At 30.6% G+C, this 23,768-nt stretch overlaps 1 protein-coding gene across 1 annotated transcript in view; it reads right to left on the bottom strand.

The window, feature by feature from the left end:
* The window catches only part of Glg1 (Golgi apparatus protein 1), an 81,980-nt gene that overhangs the window by 13,140 nt on the left and 45,072 nt on the right, over positions 1 to 23,768 (bottom strand). The window contains exons 12-21 of the mRNA XM_035365384.2: positions 22,081 to 22,230; positions 20,850 to 20,969; positions 14,119 to 14,207; positions 13,628 to 13,742; positions 9,308 to 9,400; positions 8,970 to 9,137; positions 8,565 to 8,765; positions 3,300 to 3,440; positions 266 to 358; positions 70 to 190 (exon numbers count right to left, since the gene is read on the bottom strand). Coding sequence (XP_035221275.1) covers positions 70 to 190; positions 266 to 358; positions 3,300 to 3,440; positions 8,565 to 8,765; positions 8,970 to 9,137; positions 9,308 to 9,400; positions 13,628 to 13,742; positions 14,119 to 14,207; positions 20,850 to 20,969; positions 22,081 to 22,230 — 1,291 coding nt within the window. The remainder of the gene's footprint in view (positions 1 to 69; positions 191 to 265; positions 359 to 3,299; positions 3,441 to 8,564; positions 8,766 to 8,969; positions 9,138 to 9,307; positions 9,401 to 13,627; positions 13,743 to 14,118; positions 14,208 to 20,849; positions 20,970 to 22,080; positions 22,231 to 23,768) is intronic.

A 23,768-nucleotide genomic window follows, 5' to 3' on the forward strand; every position in this document is an offset into this window, starting at 1 on the left:
TGCAAATACAGTATAGCCTAATTTACATTTAACACTTCTGAAAACAAAATACAACAGCATAATACATACGTCTTCCATGACCAGGTGGTATATCACTGCAAAAATGTTTTATATCTGTGACACACAGTCTGTATAAAAGAGGATCAGATTGTATATCAGCTTTGCCTTCAAATATTAGCCTAGCTATTTCCTAAAAAGAGACACTTCTATGAGTAAAATTGACAGTGAATGAAAACTACATAATACCAACTTTTAAAATACTTACTCTTCGACATTCTGAACTCTCCAGTTCTTTCTTTTGAAATTTTATTTTCAAACATTCTTCTATATTAGGCTCCTCAGAACACTTTTGTTGTATCTGTAATATATATATATTCATTCATTAAGAAAATCATTTTTTCCCCAAATTAACACACAAACATGAAGCATCATTCTAAAAGCATATGTTATTCCTTTATATATTGCTCAACATTCGTGATAACCATCAAAAAGAAAGTTTTTTTTATCAAAAATATTGAAACCAATCAAAGTTACAACCAAAGAAAATTAGAAGCCATTAAATTTATAAAAGAAATACCGAAGAGCACTGTTTACTTTATGAAACAAAACAGTTACAGATAACATATTTTTTCATAGAGCAAATGCTTTAAGATTTGTTTTTATAAAAAACAGAAAACTCATTCTTTACACGAATCATTTTCAATATTATTTTTACATTTTTAGAATAAAAAAAATTGCTGTAGTTTTCATCTTTTTATATCTAATTTTAATAAATTCTGCAATGTATACCATCTCTCAGGAGAGAATTAAAGGGCAAACTTGCATGATTAGACATACTAATATTCATGTTATTGCTTGAATATTTGCCCTCCCACATTCTGTGATGTTGTTTACTTACCAATTTACTAGTTACATGTCAAAACAACATTTTAACTTTTCTCTTGGAATACAGAAATTGGAAATAAAGAGGAGGGAAAGGAATTAATAATAAACTCGTTTTATCCACCAAAGCAGATGTTACTGAGGTTATGAAAAAAGGCACGGAAATTAAAGAACTGATGTGCCTATTCTAAAGTAACTTATCTTTTGGATTACAGAAACAAACTGATAATAATGAACTTAAAACAAATGCTTTGAAGTTTAAAGATATGTTCTCTTCTGCTCATTAATATCTACTAGGAAGTAATTTTCAGAAGTGGTATCTTATAATCTGTGTTGCTTCATTTCTCTCTTTGTTTCCGTAAGTTGGCGAGAATGATCGGCCGTGTCTTAGATTTTGAAATACAGGCACAAAGCAACCCAAGAAATTCCAGAAACTGGCTATTCTTGTAAAGAAGTCCACTTCCCAAATTTAAGAAAAGTTAAAAATTACAAAAATAATTCATAAGCCACATATTAAAAATGCTAGGTGGTAAAGTACGCTAAGGCAGAAATTCACAATTAAATATAGCATTTTTTCTTTAAAATCATACAAGAAACCAATCAGCATCTTTAAATACAAAATATATATAATAAAATATGTTATAATAAAACTTTAATGGACTCAGGTACGTGGCATATACTATCTAGGATTTAAGGAAAATAAAGTGCCATCTTTCTATTTTAGGATGGCAGAAATTCCCTAGGCTTTGTTTTCCTCGACCCTCTATATTTAAAACCTTGTTTTAATCTGCTAAAACTTTTCATGCTTTTGTTTTATTAAATTTTATCATTTCTGGAGAAACCTTTACTAAAGAGTGAAAATTCTAATCGCTATAACCCATTCATAAACACAGAATCTTTAAAATATTATGAAAGAAGAGCTTTTAAAGAAAGAGCAACAAAGCTCTAAGAAAGAGCTTTTATGAAAAAAGAAGAAAGCTTTTATGGCAAATTACGTCTGCTTACAAATTTATGAACATTTATTTGCTTCTGAGTAATATAAAAAGGGAAATGTTGATTTAAAAGATTAGAAATAAATGATTTTGGAATTTATCAGTCTGATAATTGCTTACTTTTATTATTTCAGTTAAGGAGGCTTTACTAAATGTGATGTGTAAATTTAGCACAAAAAATAAGCTGATTATAGAAATACATTAAATTTTTCAATACTGTCAATATCTTACTATATGTATAAAAATAAATTACGGTCAATATACAAGTTATATACAAGTTGATGCTGCCATCTAATTTTTATAATCGGAAAAAACTAGGAATTTGTATAGGATGTGCATCAGATATTGCAAGTTAGGTTTGGCCTTTTTTTTTTTTTTTTTTTTTTTTTTTTTGGCAATACCTGCCTTTATAATCTATCCAGTTTTATTAAAAAAATTAGATGTTATTCACAAAGAAAGATTGTATTCTGAAATCATCTAATGAAATGAAAATGTAACTCAAGAGACAAAATGCCTATGCAGCCTTTACTTATACGGTAGGAAAAGATGTTCGAAATACAAACATGGTTTCTCGGATCATTCGTCCCTTTCATTGCTGCCGAATGATTCATTCACTATAGTGTAAGAAGTTGCATCTTACCGAATTCTAAGCTTGCTTCAAATAAATCATAATATAATGATTGACTGGAATGGTTACACAAAAGAGGTATATGACATTTCCTTTGCTCTAACATTGAAATCGATCAACATAAAAAGAAAACTCATTTACAAAAAGAGGAAAATAATATAGAACAAGTTTTTACTCCACAATAATGTTTTGAAGTATTTTGTTATGAAACTACACAATGTTCCAAGTTACTGTTCTTGATCATTTTGTTCTGTCTAGTATCAAGCCAAAGGCGTGCAGAAAGAAATAAGCCAAAGTGCCCCAACAAATCACTGAAAAATGTGTGCATAGCTTTAATGGAAATGTACCTTTACATCAATGGCAATATCACAAACATGCGAAACAAAACCTTAATTTCTCATATTAATATCAAAGTTAAGAGCAATTAACTATCAAGGTTAACCTGAACAGAGAGAGAAAATAATTCTCACACGATAAAAATTTTATTTCAACAAGTGAAATTACATGAATTAGGGAAATAAAAATTAAGAAAATATTACATTACAGTAAGTGATAGCTATAAAAAATAATACGTTATGAGTATTCCTGAAAAACAATTCTATTTAAGAGGAGTTAAAAAGTTAAAAGATGCTTTTTTATAAATGTATAAATCTCATTCCTAAGATGGTAAAGAAATACAATTTTTAAAAAAAATTGTAACGATACAATTTTATTTATTTATTTTAAGAATCTTTAAAAATATTCAAACACAGAATAACTTTTTCAAACCCATGCAAAAAAAGGTAAAAAAACTGTACCTCTGTAGAGCATGCGTGGGCTAGTTGAGGATCTAAATTATAGTCTTGTGCGGCGTCTCGCATTAGATGCACTATTTCATTTTCGCACAATCTGGACAGCTTCTTGTTCTTACGGTATTGTTGCTTCAAACAACCAATTACCTAGAAGGTGGGAAAGACCTTTTATCGTACTTAAAAAACTTATTAAATTTTTAACACCACTTTGTGAGCAAATTTTTAGTTATACAGTACAAAGTCCGCAATCCGGACTCATCAGGACTTCGGCGATTCCGGATTATAGATCATCAATTTAAATCTGGTAAGATAGCATGCAGAAATTAGGCAATTAAAAATATGAAACCATAATTTATGAAATAAAGAGCAATTATGATCTAAAGGGTATCAAATTTTACAAAAAAAAAAGCTTAATATTTATTTGTTTACTTTATTAAACATTTCTCTCAATGTACGCATGCATAATGCATGTAATATATGCGCACATATTTTTTTATGTGCATGCGTAAAGCATACAAAAAAAAAGTTTGTGGCTTTTAGGTCCGGATTATAGATCATTCCGGATAATGGGCGTCTCGATTACAGACTTTGTACTGTATTTATTTTAACATACACTAATACACCAAGTTCAAAAATACTAAAAAATAATTAAGAATAATGCAAATTCGATACAAATAACCCATACAATCAAAGAGGGACACGATAAAAATTTAGAATAAATATATGACAAACAGAATAGATCAACATATGAAATTCCTTTTAGTAATTCTATCAATAAAGTAAACATGACTAAACACAACTTTAGGAAATGATTATCAATATTTACCATCATCTGCTAAAATGAACTGATAACTTAATACAACCCGGCACTGCAGCACAAGTTCTTAATGACGATGTGATATGATTTTACAACCATTAATATATGACAAAAATCTGAGAAAGGATTTTAAAATATATAACTGTTTTCATAAAGATTTTTTTAAATATATATATATCTGGATTTTAATTATATCAAATCACACATTATATTGCATATGCCTCCCCCACCCATCCATCCAGCCACCAAGAGTGTTATTTTGATAGTGCATTTAGTGTTACTTGAGTAATACTGTTTACTATTACAGTAGTATTACTTGGAGAGTTCTGTGGGATTTACTGTTATCTAATATTGCTTGCTGTGGAAACAACCATCTTTTTTAGGAAAACCATTATTGCCTTCACAGTTTGGAAAAAAAAGGTATGGGGAAGGAGTAAGAAATGAAGCTGACAAACAATTAAGGGAAAACTTCACTGAATCTGCCACAAACAAATTTGGATTAAATTCGAGAAACAATCCAAATGCAGAAGCATTTACAACTTCAACTAAATTCCCTTTCAATGTCTTACAAGATTACTTGTGAAGCTAAACTACTAGTGAAGATATTTTTAAATAAAAAACTGAATGAAGCCTTAAAGATTTTATAAATATGATGCAATGAAAACTTTATGACTGTAAATCTAGATAGAACTGCCTAAAAGCTCTTCTTTCTCTCCATCAAGTTCATCAAATATATATCAAATGTAATTCTCAAATTTTAAAAGAAGTTGACTTCTACTGTTGCTTTAGCGTCATCCTCATTAGTAAACTTTCCTGTCAATATTAACCGAGGAGATGGTTGATTAAAGTATCAATAAACTAAGGCTTTTAAAACTAAGGCTAAATTATGTAGTACAAGCCAAGATTTGTGTGCCCTACTTGTCAAATACTAAAACCCATGTCAGATTTATTTTGGATTAAGAAAGTAAACTAATTATCACTACTTCAGCATTATTAACCATCGACAGGGTTTTAAAATGTTGATATGGTTCAAAATAAAGTTTTCAAACTTTTATAACCTACTTTCTTAGCCACTCATTCTTAATAATTTTTCTCTTCCTAAGCATTAATTTCCATATCATATAACCTTAGAACTGGTGCATCTGAAAACAAACACTAAGCCATTCCAAAAGTTTTACAAATGAACTCTAAGAAAGCATCTTCACTTTTTAAAGAAGTTTAAATTAGCTTCATATTTACATTGATGATCTAGCTAGAGATAATAGATATGCCAGTGACGGACATTTTTGTAAGAAATACATTGAAGAGTCCTATGCTGTGAACTTAAATGACATAAATCGTAATAAAGAAACTGAGAACATTACACTTGTTTTTGAAAATTGGACTCTTGTCTTTCAAACAATAAATAAAGCTTCCAAACAAAATGTCTGAAAACCTTCAGTCAAGTACTGTACTTTCCAATAGACTTCTAGCCATTGCTCCAGGAAATGAGAAAGCTGATTTCTAAGCGAAAAAATATTAAAGAACAAAATAGCAGCCTTTATGGTTTGTTTTACACAAAAGGCTGATACATGAATTTGTTAAAGCTAAGCATACTAAGGATTTTGCAGGAAACATTTGAGATATCTTGCCTACTTCTTCCAATCCAATGTGCTTTCATGTTGTTTTTATTGCTGATTTTACACTCTCTACTGGACAAGAATTTTTGCAAAACATCCTGTACCAAATTAGTTCTGCGAGCTTTCACTATTGTCCTACACATCCATCAGGAAAACCAATGAATTTTAATTATCTGATGAGGTACCACTCTGCTTAACCCCTTAACTGCCGTGGAAAATATACAAGATTCATTTCCCAGTGCCACGGTTTTTCACACAGGCGCATGTAATTATGCGTTTACTAGAGGGAAAATAAGTGCAAGTTTTGCTTTCTAAAAACTGTTTACTTTCACAAAATAAAGAATAAAAGAAAAAAATGAATGCACAAAATTTAATGTTTTGAGTAAAAGTATAATAAAAAGATGCAAGTATAATGAAAATGATGTTTTTATAATAAAAAAGATTCCTTAAAATGGAATTTTGATCAATTCATTTTTAGACCAGTAAAGTGTAATATCAGGTTTCAGTGTTATACCATGTGAAATCAGTATGCCTAAAAAAACATATATTTCTTCTGAACTGGTTGAATGCCACGATTTTGGTCTTGATTTTTCGTTTGCAAGGTGTTGGTTCATATACTCATCTACAAAACAGTTAGTCTCAGTAACAATATGAAGCACGAGCAGTTCATAAAAAAGATAAATGTGTTTGAAACATCTGTTATATCTTTCTTTATTCCTGGAACCTACTACAAAAAGTAAACGAAAACGGAGGACACAGAATAATAAAAAAAATATGTTTTACTCAAACAACACCAGCCAGTACCGCGCAGTCATTACGTTCATCCCCCACACTTCTCTGAAATAGTATCCTCCTTCGCATACTTTGTCAAGGTCATTGCGGTGTTGCATTCCAAAACTTTGCGAATAATTTATGGGTAGCAGCGCAAAGCAAATGATAGTATTTTGGAAGGGCATATATATATATGCCTGGGGCAGTTAAAGCATTGGGGGAGCAAGACGTACATATATGCCCGTGGCAGTTAAGGGGTTAATATTTATGATTGCTATATTTATTGGTCTACAAGAAGGCATCTGGATAAAAAAATTAACACCTTGATATACGGGGTATTCTTAAAATATGTACTTCTGTTGATGTTAAGCAGTTTCTCCAAACATAAGAATCTTCTGGACTCAAAACATCAGCAATTTATAAAACACAGAAATAAACAAAAACACATAAATAATTATTTTTTACAAGTTTTTAAAACCCAATAGATAGCATGTTTGTTTCTTAAATTTCCTACATTATTCATTCAAGAGTGAATAAATACTAATATAACAGTTTAACAACTGAATAAAAGCCTTTTATCAGCACTTTTTTATAAACATTTTTAGAATCTTCTCCCCTTTATTTTTGTTTATAATTTTGCACCTTAAAATCCCCCCCTCCTTTTATACACAGGGGAGAGTCCAAGAATTAGTTTTTTCCAGGTGACTGAACAGAAATGTGTATGGAGACATTAGAGATAAAACTTAACTTTATTTTTCTACATAATTATCAAGTACATTGAGACATTTGTCACATTGCTTGATAAGCTTCAAAATAAAAATCAGGGCTCTGCATAAGGAAGAAAAGAACAGCTTGTGTGACTTAAGCATTGCTTCCAAAGCGCCTTCCGTTCAGATTCTTCTTCAGAGCTGGGAATAGTTGGAACTTACTAAATGTGAGATCAGGACTGTATGGAACCAAGTTTCAATATGGTTTTTTGTTGCTATCACCGAGTGTGGTCTCACATACTCCCAACAACAGAATGCCACATCTGAGAAGGCCAGGCCATGTTTTCCTAATAACCTCCTTCAATTTCGACAGGGTGTGACAGTACTGCATAACATTGATGGTTCCAATCTAAAAAAAAAAGTCCAGCAACAGAACTCCTTGAACGACCCAAAAAAGCTGTACATGGGGTACACTTTACCTGCACATGGAAGTTGTTTTTAATTTCTCTCAGACAGGTGATGACATATGGTTTCACTCTATAGATACAGCTTTTGATTCACATGTGAAATGGTAGACCCACGTTTCATCCCCCATCACAACCTGAGACAGAAATTCATTGCCATCACAATGGTAACAAGACACAGGCTGACTGCCATGCATTGTTCCATGTGGTTTGGGGTTGGTTGTTGGGACATCCATCATGCAGACACTTTCTGGTATCAAAGAACGTCATGCATGACCTTGTGAGCTCGCGCATGTCCGATTCCAAGTTTTCCCACTACTTCACCGATGGTTATATGACGGTTTGTTTCAATCATAGTATCTATTATACAAACATTTTTGTCTGTGGTGGCTGTGCACGTCTGCCCAGCACTTGCTTACGTCCTTCGCTGAATTCGCAGCACCATCTCCACCCCATTTGTTTCAACATCACATCTGGCCATAGACTTCCAGAACACAGTTTTGAATTTCTGCTCTCGATATTCCATGCACCCATTCACAGCAGACAACCACTCTCACTTCCTCCTTTGATTACAAATTCAAAATGCACCTTCTCTCCCTACCTACCAGGATCAGACTGAGAGGAGAGGCCGTCTCCACTCTGTGCAGGCACTGTGACAGCACCATCTGTTTGATCGTGATCGAACAATACCCAATGGTGTAGGGTGCCTTTCGTGTTCCAACTGCCGTCTTATTACCCTCACTGCTGTTTGATTTCCTTGGGGAAACTTATTTTTGGACTCACCCTTGTGTATATATATATATATATATGATAATGTATGATACATTATTACAGGCTACCGTATGATCAGTGTAATCTGGATTTGACTACAATAATACTTGGAACCTACATACCTTTCCTTCAAACTCCTCAGCATCTTTATTCTCTGCAATCACCATGGAACAAAATTTTGGGATATCTCTAATACAAGCATGTTTCAGTCGTGGATTCAGCCTGTAATCTGAATTCTGCTCCACCATTCTTTTTATGATAATTTTTCTGCAATTACGTTCCATGCCATTGTCATCTCGTTTCTCTTTAAGGCAATCCAAAATCTATAAAATGCAAGTATTTTAATATTTTTGCTAAAATTAATACTCATTTTTATAATAAAGAGAAATATTAGTTTTAAAATATTTAACAAAGAGAAGTTCAAAAACAAATACAAAATTATCATGCACATCTAACTTACTATTATTAATAGTAATTTTTGATAGGAACACTTTAGAATTTATTAAAATATAAAATTTTCAGGATACCTGAGACATATCTGTATCAGCACAATACTTCTTAATCATCGGCTTACAAGTTGATATTAAGGCATAGTCAATTGAATTATCTATCATTTCTTCTTTTTCCCGGTTAAATATTGTTTTGTGACAGTCTGATGACAATTCCTTTTGATGAGTTTTCAAACATTCCAGCATCTGCATAAACAGTTACATTATGCATTAAAATTTTCAGAACCCTACAACATTAATTACATTTTTTAAAATAAAGCATTCATTTTGAAAACATTAATTGTAGCACACAAAAAAACTATGAAAAATATCAAGAAAAATGTCCGTTCTTAAATGAAAGCTAAAAAATTACAAACCTGTGCCTCTTCAGGTCTGACATTGCTGCAGAATTTTTTCTGGTCTTCAGCGCAATCTAAATTTAATTTTGGATCAAGTTTTATATTTTCATCCTGAAATTTAGTCATAACAAAGAAATATTTTATATTATACTTCATGTATCCATCGTCAATTAAATTTTTAATACACAGCTGAATTCAGAACAAATTAATATAAACAAACCAAAATAAAAAATCACAAACATGAGATAAAATTGCTTACTAAATTATAAGTAGCTTATTCTATAGTACTACAATAATACTACACAGTCTATCTCTCATAATATTCAGAAAGAGCTATATTTTTCATTATTAGCTTCTTTTATATATTTTACTTTTCAATTTGTAATTTATTCTATAAATTATAAGAATGATTTCTAAACCATTAAGGAAAACAACAGAACAAAAGATTAAAAAAAAAAAAAAAAAAAAAAAAAAACAATAAATACAAAGGCACATAAACTTATGATTAAAAAAAGGTTGAGCCACTCGAAAATTTAGTAAAATTTAAAATTAACCCTCCTCCCCAAAAAAGAAAACAAAAAACTTCTTGCTTTGGGATATTTTTATATGTATTTTGAGGAAGATTTGACACAAGTCCCTCTTCTTAGGGAGGAGGGGATAATTTTTTTTCCCTCTTTCTGTTGAAGGAGAGGGGCCTGTGTTTGATGGCCCTCAAAAAAGAGCATTTAATTCAAAATCTATGCCATACTAAAGTTGCATTTTTGGTTGATTTAAAATTTACTTTGGCAAGTTTTTATTCCAGTTTGGTTAGTAAAATTTTTACTAGAAAATTAGAACTCCTGGAATATAAAAATACCAAAATACCCCCTTATATTTTAGAATAAATCTTCAGAAATAAAAAATGTAGGTCAATTATTTTCCCTTGCAGTGATTCTGGAAGAGAACAGTATTTCCCCTTTTCCTTGAAATAATATCACTAGAGACATTGTTAGCTATACACTGTTACTTATTTGGTTGCTGGAAAACAATTTAATTTTTTGGCTGCCAAAGAGATTACCTGCCAACTTCATGCTAAATCATATTGTCATTGTATATTTTGACAGCTTATATTTCAAGACTCTTTCGTAAAAAAACTTTGTTTGATTCAGAGTTTTTGTTTGTATGTTTGAATGGAAAAGATCAGATATCCAACAAAAATCAATAAGACATATTTTGTTTTTTCTTATTACTAAAAAGGTAAAAGTTGTGTTTAAACAAAAAAGAAATTGTGTAACCTGTATGTGTGGAGAGGATTTTTTTCAGAATGTTGGTCCCAAAATTGGTTCAAAAAATTTTTTTCCAACAATTTTGATGTTAAAGATGCACTTTGTTTGGAAAAGCCATGTGAAGCCAATGAAGACAAAATAAAGATATCGACTGAAGCAATGAAAGACTGAACAAGAAACTGCTAAAAGATTAAATCTGTTGAATTTAACTGTTTATGATCACTTGAAACAACTTAGTTTAATTTCAAAACTCGATGCATGAGTTACAAATTCTCTTAAAACAGATTTGTTCCATTGCATTTACAGCTGTATTTTGTTTCTCAAACATCAAGAAAATGAAATCATTTTTGAATTGAAACATAACTGGTGACAAGAAATGGAATGTTTATAACAATGGCAAATGCAAGTGGCCAAGGTACAGAAGAGATGAGCTAGCTCAAAGCACTTAAAATGCTGAGATCCATTTAAAAAAAAAGTGATGCTCTCTGTTTGATGAGATTTAAATTTTGTTTTAAATTTTTACCAGACAATTTTACAACTGATTCAAATGCATGCTGTCATCAAGTCAAACAAACTGAATGATACCATTAAACAGAAATGGTCACAATTGAGCTAAGGAAAAGATGTAGTGTTTCACCATAATAATGCCAGGTTGGGATGTTCTAGCACACCCACCAAATTCGCTAGATCTGAAATCATCAGATTATTAACTGTTTTAGCTTTACAAAATTTTTTAAACAGTAAAACATTTACTTCAAATGAGAATTCAAAAATCCCTTGGATCAATTCTTTGTAAACAAAGCTCAGAACTTGAGCATGGAATCATGCTTCTACCAAGAAAGATAGTAAAAGGTACTGGACCAAAATAGTAATTATATAATTAAATAAAATATTCATACATTATAAAATTGTTTTTTCATCATGCGACAAACAAAATTACTTTCCGAAATACCCAATACCTGTCTTTGGGCATTCCAGTGACCAGTATAATGGAAACTTGAAATAAAAATCAGCTATTATAATGAGCAAGCATTATGCTGTTCATATATGTAGTAAATAACTTATGCCATTTACTTAAAATTTAAACTGTGTAATTACTCTATCTAGTATGATAAACTCTTTCCTCCCATTTATCAAAATATCTGTTCATTAAATTTTAGATTACAGCCAAAATAAGGGGGAGCTTATTTTTAAGTAAATATGCATTTTAATTAATGTAATGTGCACAGAACAATGGCTAACTTTTTTTTTAAATTTCCTATGCATTAAATACAAAAATGCCAATACTCAGTTATCAAACAATCATATTTTGAAACAGTTATTTAGAATGAAATTCAATGAGAACTTATAAAGCTTATAATAAGCTTAAAAAAGATAAGCTTAAAAAAGAATATTCTAATATACAAACTTTCACCCTTTCCCCAAAACCAAACATTAAAACAAAATTAATAAATTTTGTCTCAAAATAAGAAGTAAAACAAACCGTACAAAGATTTTTCAGACGAATAAATTACAGATGACTTTGAAATACCTTACATAAAATAATAATTATAAAATTACACTGATGTTGTGACTTTTCATACTTGCCTGACAATACAATCAGAACAAATCCATGAATTTTTATGAGCCAAGGAATGCAAGATTGCACCTTTCATAGGTTTGGAGTCTTGGGACTTTTATGTTACAGTGTAACTCTCCCCAGCTCTGTCTCAATTTTAAAGAAGAATTCTGCGGGAGATAGATGCAAAGGTCTCTCACATACCTTTTCATATCACCAAACGGACGAGAGGACTTTCATCTCGCCATGTATTTTAAGTCCTTTCATGTCATAAAGACACAAACATCCAAGCTATCTCTGGAATTCAAACACAAGCCCAATGAAGATTACAATAGAATGTTTAATATGGCAAACTAAAGCATGACTGACCATTATACAGATGTGTCCATTCCATAGATGGAATAAAAGCATAAGACGATGTTTAGAGGAAATATGATGTCTCTTAATTTCAATGATTGCTCTGAAGCATTTAACCATGTTTCACAGAAGATGGTCAACACTGCCCACTCCTTTGTAAGTGCTCTTTTCAGTTGATAAACATTTTTTACTGAATTTGAGCATACTGCTAGATGGACACTATGAGATATCTCAAAATATTACAGGATTGAGATCTTCAGACTTTGCATGCCAAGATATATGAAATTTATATACAGCTTGGTACAGTGTGTCCATATAAAAGGAACAGAACAAATGGCACCTCAGAGAAGACACAAGGGAAAGTATCACCTCGTTGTAGTAAGAGTCTGCCATTAGGGATATTTAACCCCCCCCAAAAAAATGAAGCTCAGAACATCATTGAACATTATGCCACTTCAAACCATAACACCTGCTCTTCCATACCAAAATTGCCCGATGAAATCATTCTCCATATTCTTTCTAGATCAGCTAATATGCAGAATCACTTATAACTCTAAATATCTTCAGATCCCACCAGTAAGACAGTCACTTCAACTCTCATGAGTGAAGAGTATCGTATCCCGCTGTTATAAAAATCAAGTTTTAGTGGTTCTTATGCTACTGTAAATGGTCTTACACCCCAATGGTTTGGGTTTAAAAAGATGCAACATTTAGATTATTTGGGCGATTTTCATAAAATTGATCAATGAGTTAAAAAACATGATATAACAATGCTTTTCCATCAATACATTAAGCAATGAAGCAATATCTGAAATGTACATTCAGATTTGTGCTCATGCATTCAGATTTGTGCATTAATATTACTGAATATCCCTTCCTATTTGATTCATATTTTATGAACAATTTATTTCTTTAATTTTCAAAATTTTTAGAACTTTCATTTATAGAAATTACAACATAATTAGTTTTCTATTTCCATAGAGAGAAATTTTCATTTTGTTTTGATAACCAAATCAAAACTCATTTTTATAATTTTAAAAGCCATACATCAGAAGTAATATATTCACCACACATTCATCACTGACTGAACCATTTCATTAACAGCAAATGATTTCATTAAACAAAATAAAGCAACAAATAAAAATATTAATCACTCACCCTTTCAAAAAGTTCAAACTTTAATTGCTGTCTACAATCTCTTGAAACACGATGTGGTTTTTCAAAAATCGTATCATTAGTTACATAGCCACTTAAACAGCTTATCACTTCAGGTCTAAAATATATTGGAACAAAATTATTAGATTTTCAAAAAAATTAAATAAATTATATCATGTATATCATTTACCAAATTACAACAGCAAAATTTATTACTCCCATCTATAATATTGTCCAGAATAATAAAAATCATAATTTTAAGAATATAGAAAAATAATTATGAGTCAAATTTTATAATTTTGTATTCTGAAGCAATAATATTTGTTAACAGAGAGATAGATTAAGCTCTAATTATTTTGGTGAGACATCTTCAAATGTAAGTTAATTTTATAGGTAAATGAAATAATTAAATAAAAATAAAATAATTATGGGTAAATAAAGTAGTAAATTAAATGTAATTTATTCACAGAAACCTCATTTTTTTAATAACTTACTTTGTCTTAACACTTTTGCACAAATGGAGCACATCCTTTTTGCATGCTTCTTTAAATTTGTAGCTAAACCTATAATTCTTTAAAGAAAGCTGAAAATTAAGAGAAAAATTTGTATCTGAAAAACTGCTACTGACCATCTTTTTAATTACTTTATGACAAATTGAAAATTAAAAAATTATTTTATAAAAATGGATACCATACCACAGCATTTAATTAAAATAACTTTCAAAGAGAAAATCAGACATTTCCAGTGTATTTCCATCATGTAAGTGCCCATTTTTAAAAAATCTTCTACTTAAAATAATTCTGATAAACTATGACATTTCAGAAACTCACTCTCATTACACTGCAATCCTATTATACTGACATGAAAACGGTTTCACCAATGAAAACTTTGTACAGAAAACAACATTAAGGGAAAGCACTGTTCATACAAAACACTACAACAGAAAACATCCTGGCAGAAAATTACCCAGAACAAAACTTCAAAGTTTTAAAATATCGTAGTACAAAACATAAAGATTAAAAGTAAAATAACTATAAAACTTCACATGAAGATACCTTTCCAGATATTATTTTCAGACTTAAAAATTTCCAATGCATGTTTGCTGTTGCAAAACATAATTATTTGTAACAGCAAGAAGAAATCGCAAATGTTTCTACCTATATTATGTTTTTCAAAATCTGAAAATGATTATAAATTGCAATTATATACAGCAGCAGTTAATATAATTTTAAATTTGTGTAATTAGCTATTATTTAATTAATTACTTTTATAAAAATCTTTTTTTATCTGTAGTTTTCCATAGAAAAACACAGGAGGAAAAAATTCCAAAAAAGTAAGCTAATATTTACTTTATTGCAAAGGCCCAAAAAAAAAAAAAAAAAAAAAAAAAAAACTCATCTATTATTTTTAATGGTTGGTTGATAATTTAAATTAAAGCAAACCACTCAAGGCTCATAAGCTTCGGATGGATGCTTTTTGGGGGATATTTTAAAGGAAATCGGCTTATATTTATTGTTACACATAAAGGAAATCATAAAAATACCCATGTAGACAGCTTGTTCACTAGGGATTCAAAACTGATTAAACTATCAGCCATTCCATAGCTTTATCCAGTTGTCCACTGGGGAGTGTAAAGATGTCACTAGTATATGAGGAAAAAGTATTTCACAGCTTCATAAAATTATTATATAATCTTTCCTCATACACACATGCAAGATAAAATATAATATAAATCAACATTATAATTAAACTAGCGGTAACCCCTTAATTCCCCAAAAATTGTATTAATAGCTTTTATGAACTGCATCATTTCTAGATCAATCCATCTTGCATAGTTTGTATAACATTGATGAGGTAGCTAACTAAGAAACTGAACTCAAAATTTTGAGAAATAAAACCTTTCTAATCTAAACCAAAACCTTCTCTTGGTGAGCTGCTCCGTTTGCCTTATTGTACTCCCAACTATGCTGTTATCTAAATTGTGATACTGTATATAAAATTGTGGGGTGCGTATTGTACTCATGATCATGTGTGATAAAGAATATATTTTTAATAACTAGTTTGTATCCACCAATAAAATTTATATTCAATTTGGCCATGTCTTTCCTTCGAGTGACATCTTTTAAAATACGCAGTAGAGTCTCCCCAGAATATAATGCAAAGAACTATCGTCAATCTGTTGCAGCTTACTCCAAGTCTTCTTATTATATATGTATGTTTATATATATATACAGGGTGATCTTTTTTAAAGTGACAGTGTTTGGAGCGCCCTGTAGCGGGATCTAATAGCCGAAATAGCAATAAACTTGTTATTTAGACTAATCAAGACATGGGGGAAAAGGATTCCGTGAAAACAAATTTAGTTTCAAAAATCGCTGCTAGGACATTTGAGGCACTGCTGTAGCTTACAATAATGAGAATTAGCATAAAACACGGGTATAAAAAAATACATATCTCATGCAATGACAGTGTCAGTAAAAGGGGCTATAAAAGCAAGTAGTAGACAGCTCCGACAAATAATCTCAGCTGAAGTAAATGAGCTCCAGTGGACATGCCTCTCATGTTACCAGAAGGTGCGTTACTGGTGAAACTGTATTACATGAATCAAAATGTAATGCATCCACAGTTCTTCGGGAATTTCGAACCAGAAAAAAATTATGAAAGGGGCCTTTATCGTTGAATGGTCTTAAGAAAATGATTAAGAAGTTCGAGGAAACGGGGATCACTGACCATTCTCGCTGGAAGAGAACGTAAACTAGTATCAGAAGATGTAATAACTGATGTGGCAACTGCAATTGTCGAAGGATCGCAGGGAACCATTGCTGGTACCAACGAGATAATATACTGGTAGAGAGCGTATTGCAACCTTCAACCGGTTCCAACATTAGTGTCACGTGACTGCTGCGCGAATTCCGAAAGTCGGGAAATACTTTACATTGCTTTCTATGGGACAAAAGACTGCTGCTCTGCTTGGTCACATAAAATTTAAGTAAAAATGGTTATTCGCTGCACCGCCTACGGATGTAAAGAAAGTTTCGTGAAAGGAGGACTTGTAACCTTTCATAGGTAAGTTAAAACTGCATGATTTATTATTTTATTTTCAGTATTTTTGTCATTTTACTATCTCTGTTGAATTGGTTGGAAAGTTTCAGCCATATTGTATAAGAAAATTGCCGCCGTATATGACATTTTCAGCATGTATTATTAGCATCAAAATGTATTAAATACTGTGACACTATTTACTGGAATCACCCTTTACAAATAATTGAATTTTATATGTCTTTTTCCGTGTATTCCGTTGAAATAGAAAGCTGCGCCAATTGGCGTTAACCTTTTTTCGCCAAGTCGTACGCCTTTTGATTTCATAAACAATTACTGCCTGCGATAAAAAAAGAAAAACGCTATTATTAGCATTAAATTATTGAGAAAAGACTGTGCGATATGTTTACTTTGTTAAAAAAAAAGCTAAAGATCTTGATTCATGCAACATTGAACATAAACAGTTAAACAGCATTATTTTAAAAATCAGATTACTTTTATAAAGCTCAATGCTTTATCATTATTTTCTATAAAATCAATTAAAATAAAAATAATCTGGATTATAATTCTGTCTCATCTACGATGCTGTTAGAAATTTATTGTAATTGAAAAAATGCGATGTGAAAAACTTACCATATTTTAAATAGTATTTAAAAAAAAAAAAAAAAAGGAGAGTGAGAGAATAATTTTTAACTGTAATATCGTTTCGATCCTAATAATAAATACTGAGTTGAAGTTTGTTACCGTTTGATACATATTCAATATAAAATAATTTTTATAGTTAATAAGATGTATTGATCTCCCCATGACATACACATGAGTGTGGAAATCAGTAATTAAGATTGTATTATTTTGTTCCAGTAATATAATCTCAAGAAAAGAAAATCAATGGCATAAATACATATAATACAATGTGATTTTCTTTTTCTCTTTAGGATGCAATGCATTAAAATTAAACGAGATTTTTTTTACCTTCTCAAATATTATAACAGTAGTGCAATTAATTTTTTAACGTTATTCAAAATTAAAGTTTCCATCCCAATTTTTTATTATTTATTTTAGATTTTCTTCCTAAAATTATTTAACCTAAACATCTTAAACAATGGTGCAAATAATTTAAAGCAATTATTAAAAATATAGATAAAATATTCAGGAAAAAAGGGGTTAAGTTATATCTAAATATAATTGTAAAAAATCGAACAACCTAATTCGAGGCCGTTGTCTGCTGACTGCTAGCAGACGGAAATAAAAAGTACTACCTGCCATATCAAAAGCGGGCCAAACTGGCGATGAACAGCCTAAGCTATCATTCCCCAAGAGCGCCAAGAGCATTAGTCACGTGGTATATGTTGGAGACACCCTAGCAGACGAATTCTCTGTAGGTGAGCCGTCTACCTGTTATATGAAGTCGTTGGCTGGTACTAGCAGCACCCGGGGTGTAGCTTGACAATTGGACGTGAATTATTCCATGGTATGGAGAGTTTTGCGGCGCATTATTGAATTTTACCCCTAGAAAATCAGCTGCTTGCACGACCTGAAACCAGGTGAATATGATAAAGGAGTGACATTAGTTCTATCATTTCTTGCCAGGGTAGAAATTGATGATGCTTTCCCATGGCACATTCTGTGAGGAGATGAGTGCCATTTTTATCTCAATAGGTCCGTAAACACACAAAATAGCCGAATTTGGGCTTCTGAGCAGCCCCACACTGTGCACGAAATCCCATTAAATTCCCCAAAAGTCACTGTTTGGTGTGGTTTCACAGCCGAATTTGTAATTGGGTCATTCTTTTTTGAGACCATCACTCCGACAGGACCCCAAACGTGAACCGTAAATGCAGAAAGGTACCACGAAATGCTGCAAATGTTTGTTATTCCACAACTTCAGCAAAGAAACTGTTTCCAACAGACAATCTTTATGCAGGATGGTGCTCCGCCACACATTAGCAATAAGGTAAAAGCAGCTGTTGCGCTAAAACTTCACTGATGATAGAGTCATAAGTCGCAGATTTCCAGTTGCATGGCTGCCTCGTTCCCTTGACCTCACACCATGCGATTTTTGGCTCTGGGGTTATTTAAAATCTCAAGTTTATGTTGGTGGAGTATCAAATTTGTCTATTCTAAAGGACAACATAACAAAGACATTGTGGAATATTCCTCGTGATATGTTACATATGGCTATGGAGAACCTCGTGCACAGAATGCACGGTGTTATTTCTGAGAACGGTGCTCACATTGAATGTGGTCTAATTCCTCACCAGGGAAGTTAATGTAGTAAATAAACATTAATAATTTAACTGTATGATTGTATGTCTTGATATCCCATGTTTTGATTAGTCTAAATACCAAGTTTGGTGCCATTTCGGCTATTAGATCGTACTACAGGGTGCTCCAAACACTGTCACTTTAAAAAAGATCACCATGTATAACACATTCTTCAAATAAAACATCTTTGAGGAAATTAAATAATATAAAAAAGTATTCTGATAAGAAATACCTGAATGTGAAAGTTTAATTATTTTATGCCTGAAAACTTCATTCAACTTTCTAGAAATTTTAAATTTTAGTTTTCTAAATGTCTGATGTAAACAAAAATCTTTTTTCTTTAACAATATTGTAACTAAAATACAAAAAAATTAACTGCATGAAAAAATTAACAAAATTACATGTTAGAAAGAGGAATAAATTACACAATTTATCTTCCTTTCCTTACACTTTTTCATGTGATATTTTTTCATTAAAACTACCAATGTATTTTTACAAAAATAATTAAATACTGTCTCTCAATAGCTAAGTAACTATATAAGTTTGAAATTCTACTAACTACTACTACATATATTTGCAATTTCTATTTAATTTCAGATTTTGAATACCTACCTCCCTTTCTTTTTTCGATTTTTCAGTTAAACATTATTAAGTAGTTAAAAAGATATGGATAAAATTTCTCACACTTATATATTATCATACACTGAAACAGCAAACATACACCTGAAAACTGTAAACTGTAAACATTTTCCATCATGATATTTTTCCTGCAATATTTGATAACTGAAATCTTTTCTCCTAGCATATTTTTTTTTTTTTTTTTTTTTTTTTTTTACTTCAGTGTTTTACATAATAATGCTTTCCCCTCACGTTGCCTTTCTCTGAAGCATGCATGATGTTTTTACCAGACACACATCGAAATTATATTAAATCTACTTTAAAAAGCATGTAAATTTCAAAAACTGGATTTTTTTTATATTATGGCATAACTAATATAAATTACAAAACCATCTAATTTTACAGAAAAACAAAAAATAAAAGTCATTGACCAAATAAAAGTAGAATATCAATAATACATTTACATTATAAATGCCTCTTATAATAAAAATTTTAATATCTGCACATGTTTAAAGAGATATATAGGCAAGAAAAAGAGTTTGCAAAATGGAAATTAGATTGAATTATTTAACTACAATGCATACAAATAGTATCTGCCCTAAGGGGAAATACTGCTTTTGTGAAGGATTCTTTTAATAGAAACTGGCCTGTGCATATTTGTGTCACATATGGAGGACACAAAAATACCCTACGTAACCAGTCCATTCACAATAGTAAGGAACAGAACTTGAGAGCAAATTAAAAATATTTTGCAATTTTAGATGCTTAGCCACTCTATATGTGTATAAATATTAAAATTTTATAATATATTAATAACTGAAGGGCTTGCAGAAAAAAAAAAAAAAAAAAAAAAAAAAAAAAAAAAAAAAAAAAAAAAAAAAAACCAGCTCTACTTTGATAGATTTTATGTTCATGGTCTTTGTTGTTTAAAAAAAAAAAGTTTTTTTGCACTGGAGTAAAAAGCTATTGGAATAGCCACAAAAAATTATTTTCACTGGCACTTTTAATGAGGACAAACATTAAGAATATAAGTAAAAAAAATTAATTTTTGATTTCCCCCAACCCCTTCCAAAAATTTCAAAATGTAGATCTGGGCCCTTCTTGCAGCAAGCCCTTTACAATTACATTTTAATTTATCATATGAACAATTCCCATTAATTTTAAAATAATTCTGAATACTACTCTAGAGAATATTAAAGACATATATACTGAAAAGAAGATTATAAATTTAAAAAAAAAAAAAAAAAAATCTTTTTTGACTTCATGACGGATAATTTTATTACAGTAAAATATAAAAACTTACTAGTTGAAAGTGTTCCACAGATATTCTACATTTAAGATTCATTTTCATTTCTGGTTCATTTTTATGAAGAATTAAACATTGTATCAAGTCACCTTGATCTACATCTTTAGCAAGCAAATCCTGCAAAATTAAAAAATGCTTTATATTTCACAGACAGTTTTAAAAGCAAAAAACTGTATAAAACTAAACTTTGTAAAAAACTTGTAATCTTCGATTATTTTTTAATATATTCCTTAAATAAAAACATAGATTACATGCATGAAAACTGTAACATTATAATATTATGCATTTTTAAAATCTAGATTTTACACAAATACAGTCTTATTTGAATTTAACAATAATAATTACTTAATGATTTTCTTTCTCCAAAAAAACAAAACTTTTGTACCAATAGACCATATTCCATAAACTGTTAAATCCAGCATTTAAAAATTCTTCAGTAATATTTAAAAAAGTAGTAAATTTCTCGAAGAGCTAAGGATTATTTAATTAGGCAACATATGAAGATTAATTCCAATTTTGACTGAGAATTTTGAGAAGTAAATCTCAAAACTCTCTTTCTTTATCATCAATATCTCAAAACAGACCTTTGGAATAATATATATATGTTTTTTAAGAACCATCATTCTACAGACATACTAAGGTTCCTGCTTTGTGTGGGATTTGAAATCAGATCCTGCGATAAGTGCTATAACCATCTACTAACCATCATTAAGTGCAAACATTAAAAAAAAAGAGAGAGAGAGAGAGAGAGAAAGAAAAGAAAAATAAGAAAACAATTCAAACAATGACTTTTTCAATAAGCAACACATGTGTTTTTATGGCAGTACATTCACTATCTGGTACTCTTCTGTTATCGCAACTGGATTCAGAAATGTATGTATTCATGCATGTATGGATGTGTTCATGTATGCATGTATTACACATACATATATCAACATAAATACATACAAACATGCACACATACACTTCTGAATCCTGTCTCAAAACAGAAGAATAAGACAATTTCTTAAGCATATTATACTTGGTTTAGTAAGAGACTTAAAACAAAGAATGTTAAAATATAATTATAAAATAATATAATTAAATAAAACACACTATACTGTATATTCATAACATTTATAAGAAATATTTTTATGTAAAAAGCATGTTTCTTAGAATTGGAAACCTCTCACAGTAGCCACACTACAAGCAAATAAAAAGATAGGGAAAAAAAAACCCCAAAACTTACATTGCAGTGCTTATGTAATATACTACTGCATGAAAAAAACAGAGGATAATTCAGCTCTAGGTGTTCAGATTCTTCTTCAGTGTAATTTGAAACAACTTTCTGACATTCAGGTGACAAATCTTTTAAATTCTTCTGAAGGCAAAGCATTTCCTACAAAGCAATAAGCATTATTATATGATACGAAGTTTTAAAAGTCTGAAAACGTGGATATAAATAATACTACATTCATTAAAAAACATTGTGACTTAAAAGCTAATGAAAAACTAAGACACGAAAAGAAATTATCAACTTAGTACTTCTCTTCCTTTTTTAGAATAGCAAATCCAATATTTTAGTTTTCACCTTAGCATATAAATTTAAAAAATGTACTGTAAGGTTCTATTTAGTTTTACTAATAGTTATTTTAATTTGTGAGCCTTTCCCGAATTCTCTTACTTCCCATCACATTTCCTCGCCAGAACGAAAATGAAGTAGGTGAAAATGAGTATTTAAACTGTTGGAACGAAAAGATCAGACACAGCGAGATTTTACTAGCGACAGCACACTTTTGTCATTTTGTTCTCCAGATGTTTAGTAGCAGCTACGCATTCCGGCCGTCTAGGTAGTGTATCGCCATTGTATGTTTCCGAGTTGCCTGTTAGATTAAATTGAATTGTGCAGTCTAGCACTACAGCTTTAAGTTTATTATTTAATTATCATTTTAAGTTCTCACCACAAGTGAACAGTGTTTCATGTTGGAAGCACATGCCATTCGTTAACTGGTTTGCGATAAATAAAAAGGGCTTTTACATCCTGTCTCTGTTGTGTTCATCTTCATGCCCATGCAAGAATTCGTAAGGTACAACCATACGTAGGTCTAGTTACCATTTCATGATAGCAAAGCATACTAGATCTCGCAGTACTACTCCTCTCCATACAAAGGATAAAGAAAATTGGACTCATTACTTTATTTAATTCTACATTATGAAATAATAAAGAAAAAAAATATTATTTATTCACATTTACTTTCATAAATTAAAAAATGATAAAAAACACAAAAAATAAAATGCCACAAAACAGATTTGGAGAAAATATAGATACTTTCATCAGTTTTAAACAAAATCAAATATTTAATTACAAGATATTTCATTGAAAAATTAGCTATGGAACTCGTTTCAAAATGAGGCATGGTAATGTAAAGTAGGCAACCTATTTCAATTAACCTGCAATTGTCTTTTAACAGCAGTGTACCAAGATATTTACCAATCAACTTACAGGCTTTCAGCATTTTGGTTAATGTTAAATGTTGGAACAAAAAAGAATGAGGTCCAGCTCACTTGAGCCTCATGGAGTCTTGAGGCTCACTTAGCAGAGATCATTGCAGAAATCCTTGAACTACAAGTGTTTATGATGCCAAATCAAAAACAAATATGGAAACATGACAATCACAAATCATATATAAAAAGTGAACATAAACTTGCCAATAATCTTGGTGACATTTAATTAACTGAGCCATAATAATGACCAAATGACGAAAAAAATTTCATCCTGTAGAATGTCACATGTCTGTCATATGACAAAAGAAACTTAAATAGTACACGATTCCTAACAAATATTACAAAATAAAACTAAAGAGCAAAGATTTATACTGTATTGAAAAATATGTTTAATTTACTCATTTATAGATTATAACACACAGTTATTTGTAT

This window comes from Stegodyphus dumicola, chromosome 7, assembly GCF_044657685.1.
Source record: "Stegodyphus dumicola isolate Sdum_Otavi_A_Nest chromosome 7, ASM4465768v1".
NCBI lineage: Eukaryota > Metazoa > Arthropoda > Arachnida > Araneae > Eresidae > Stegodyphus > Stegodyphus dumicola.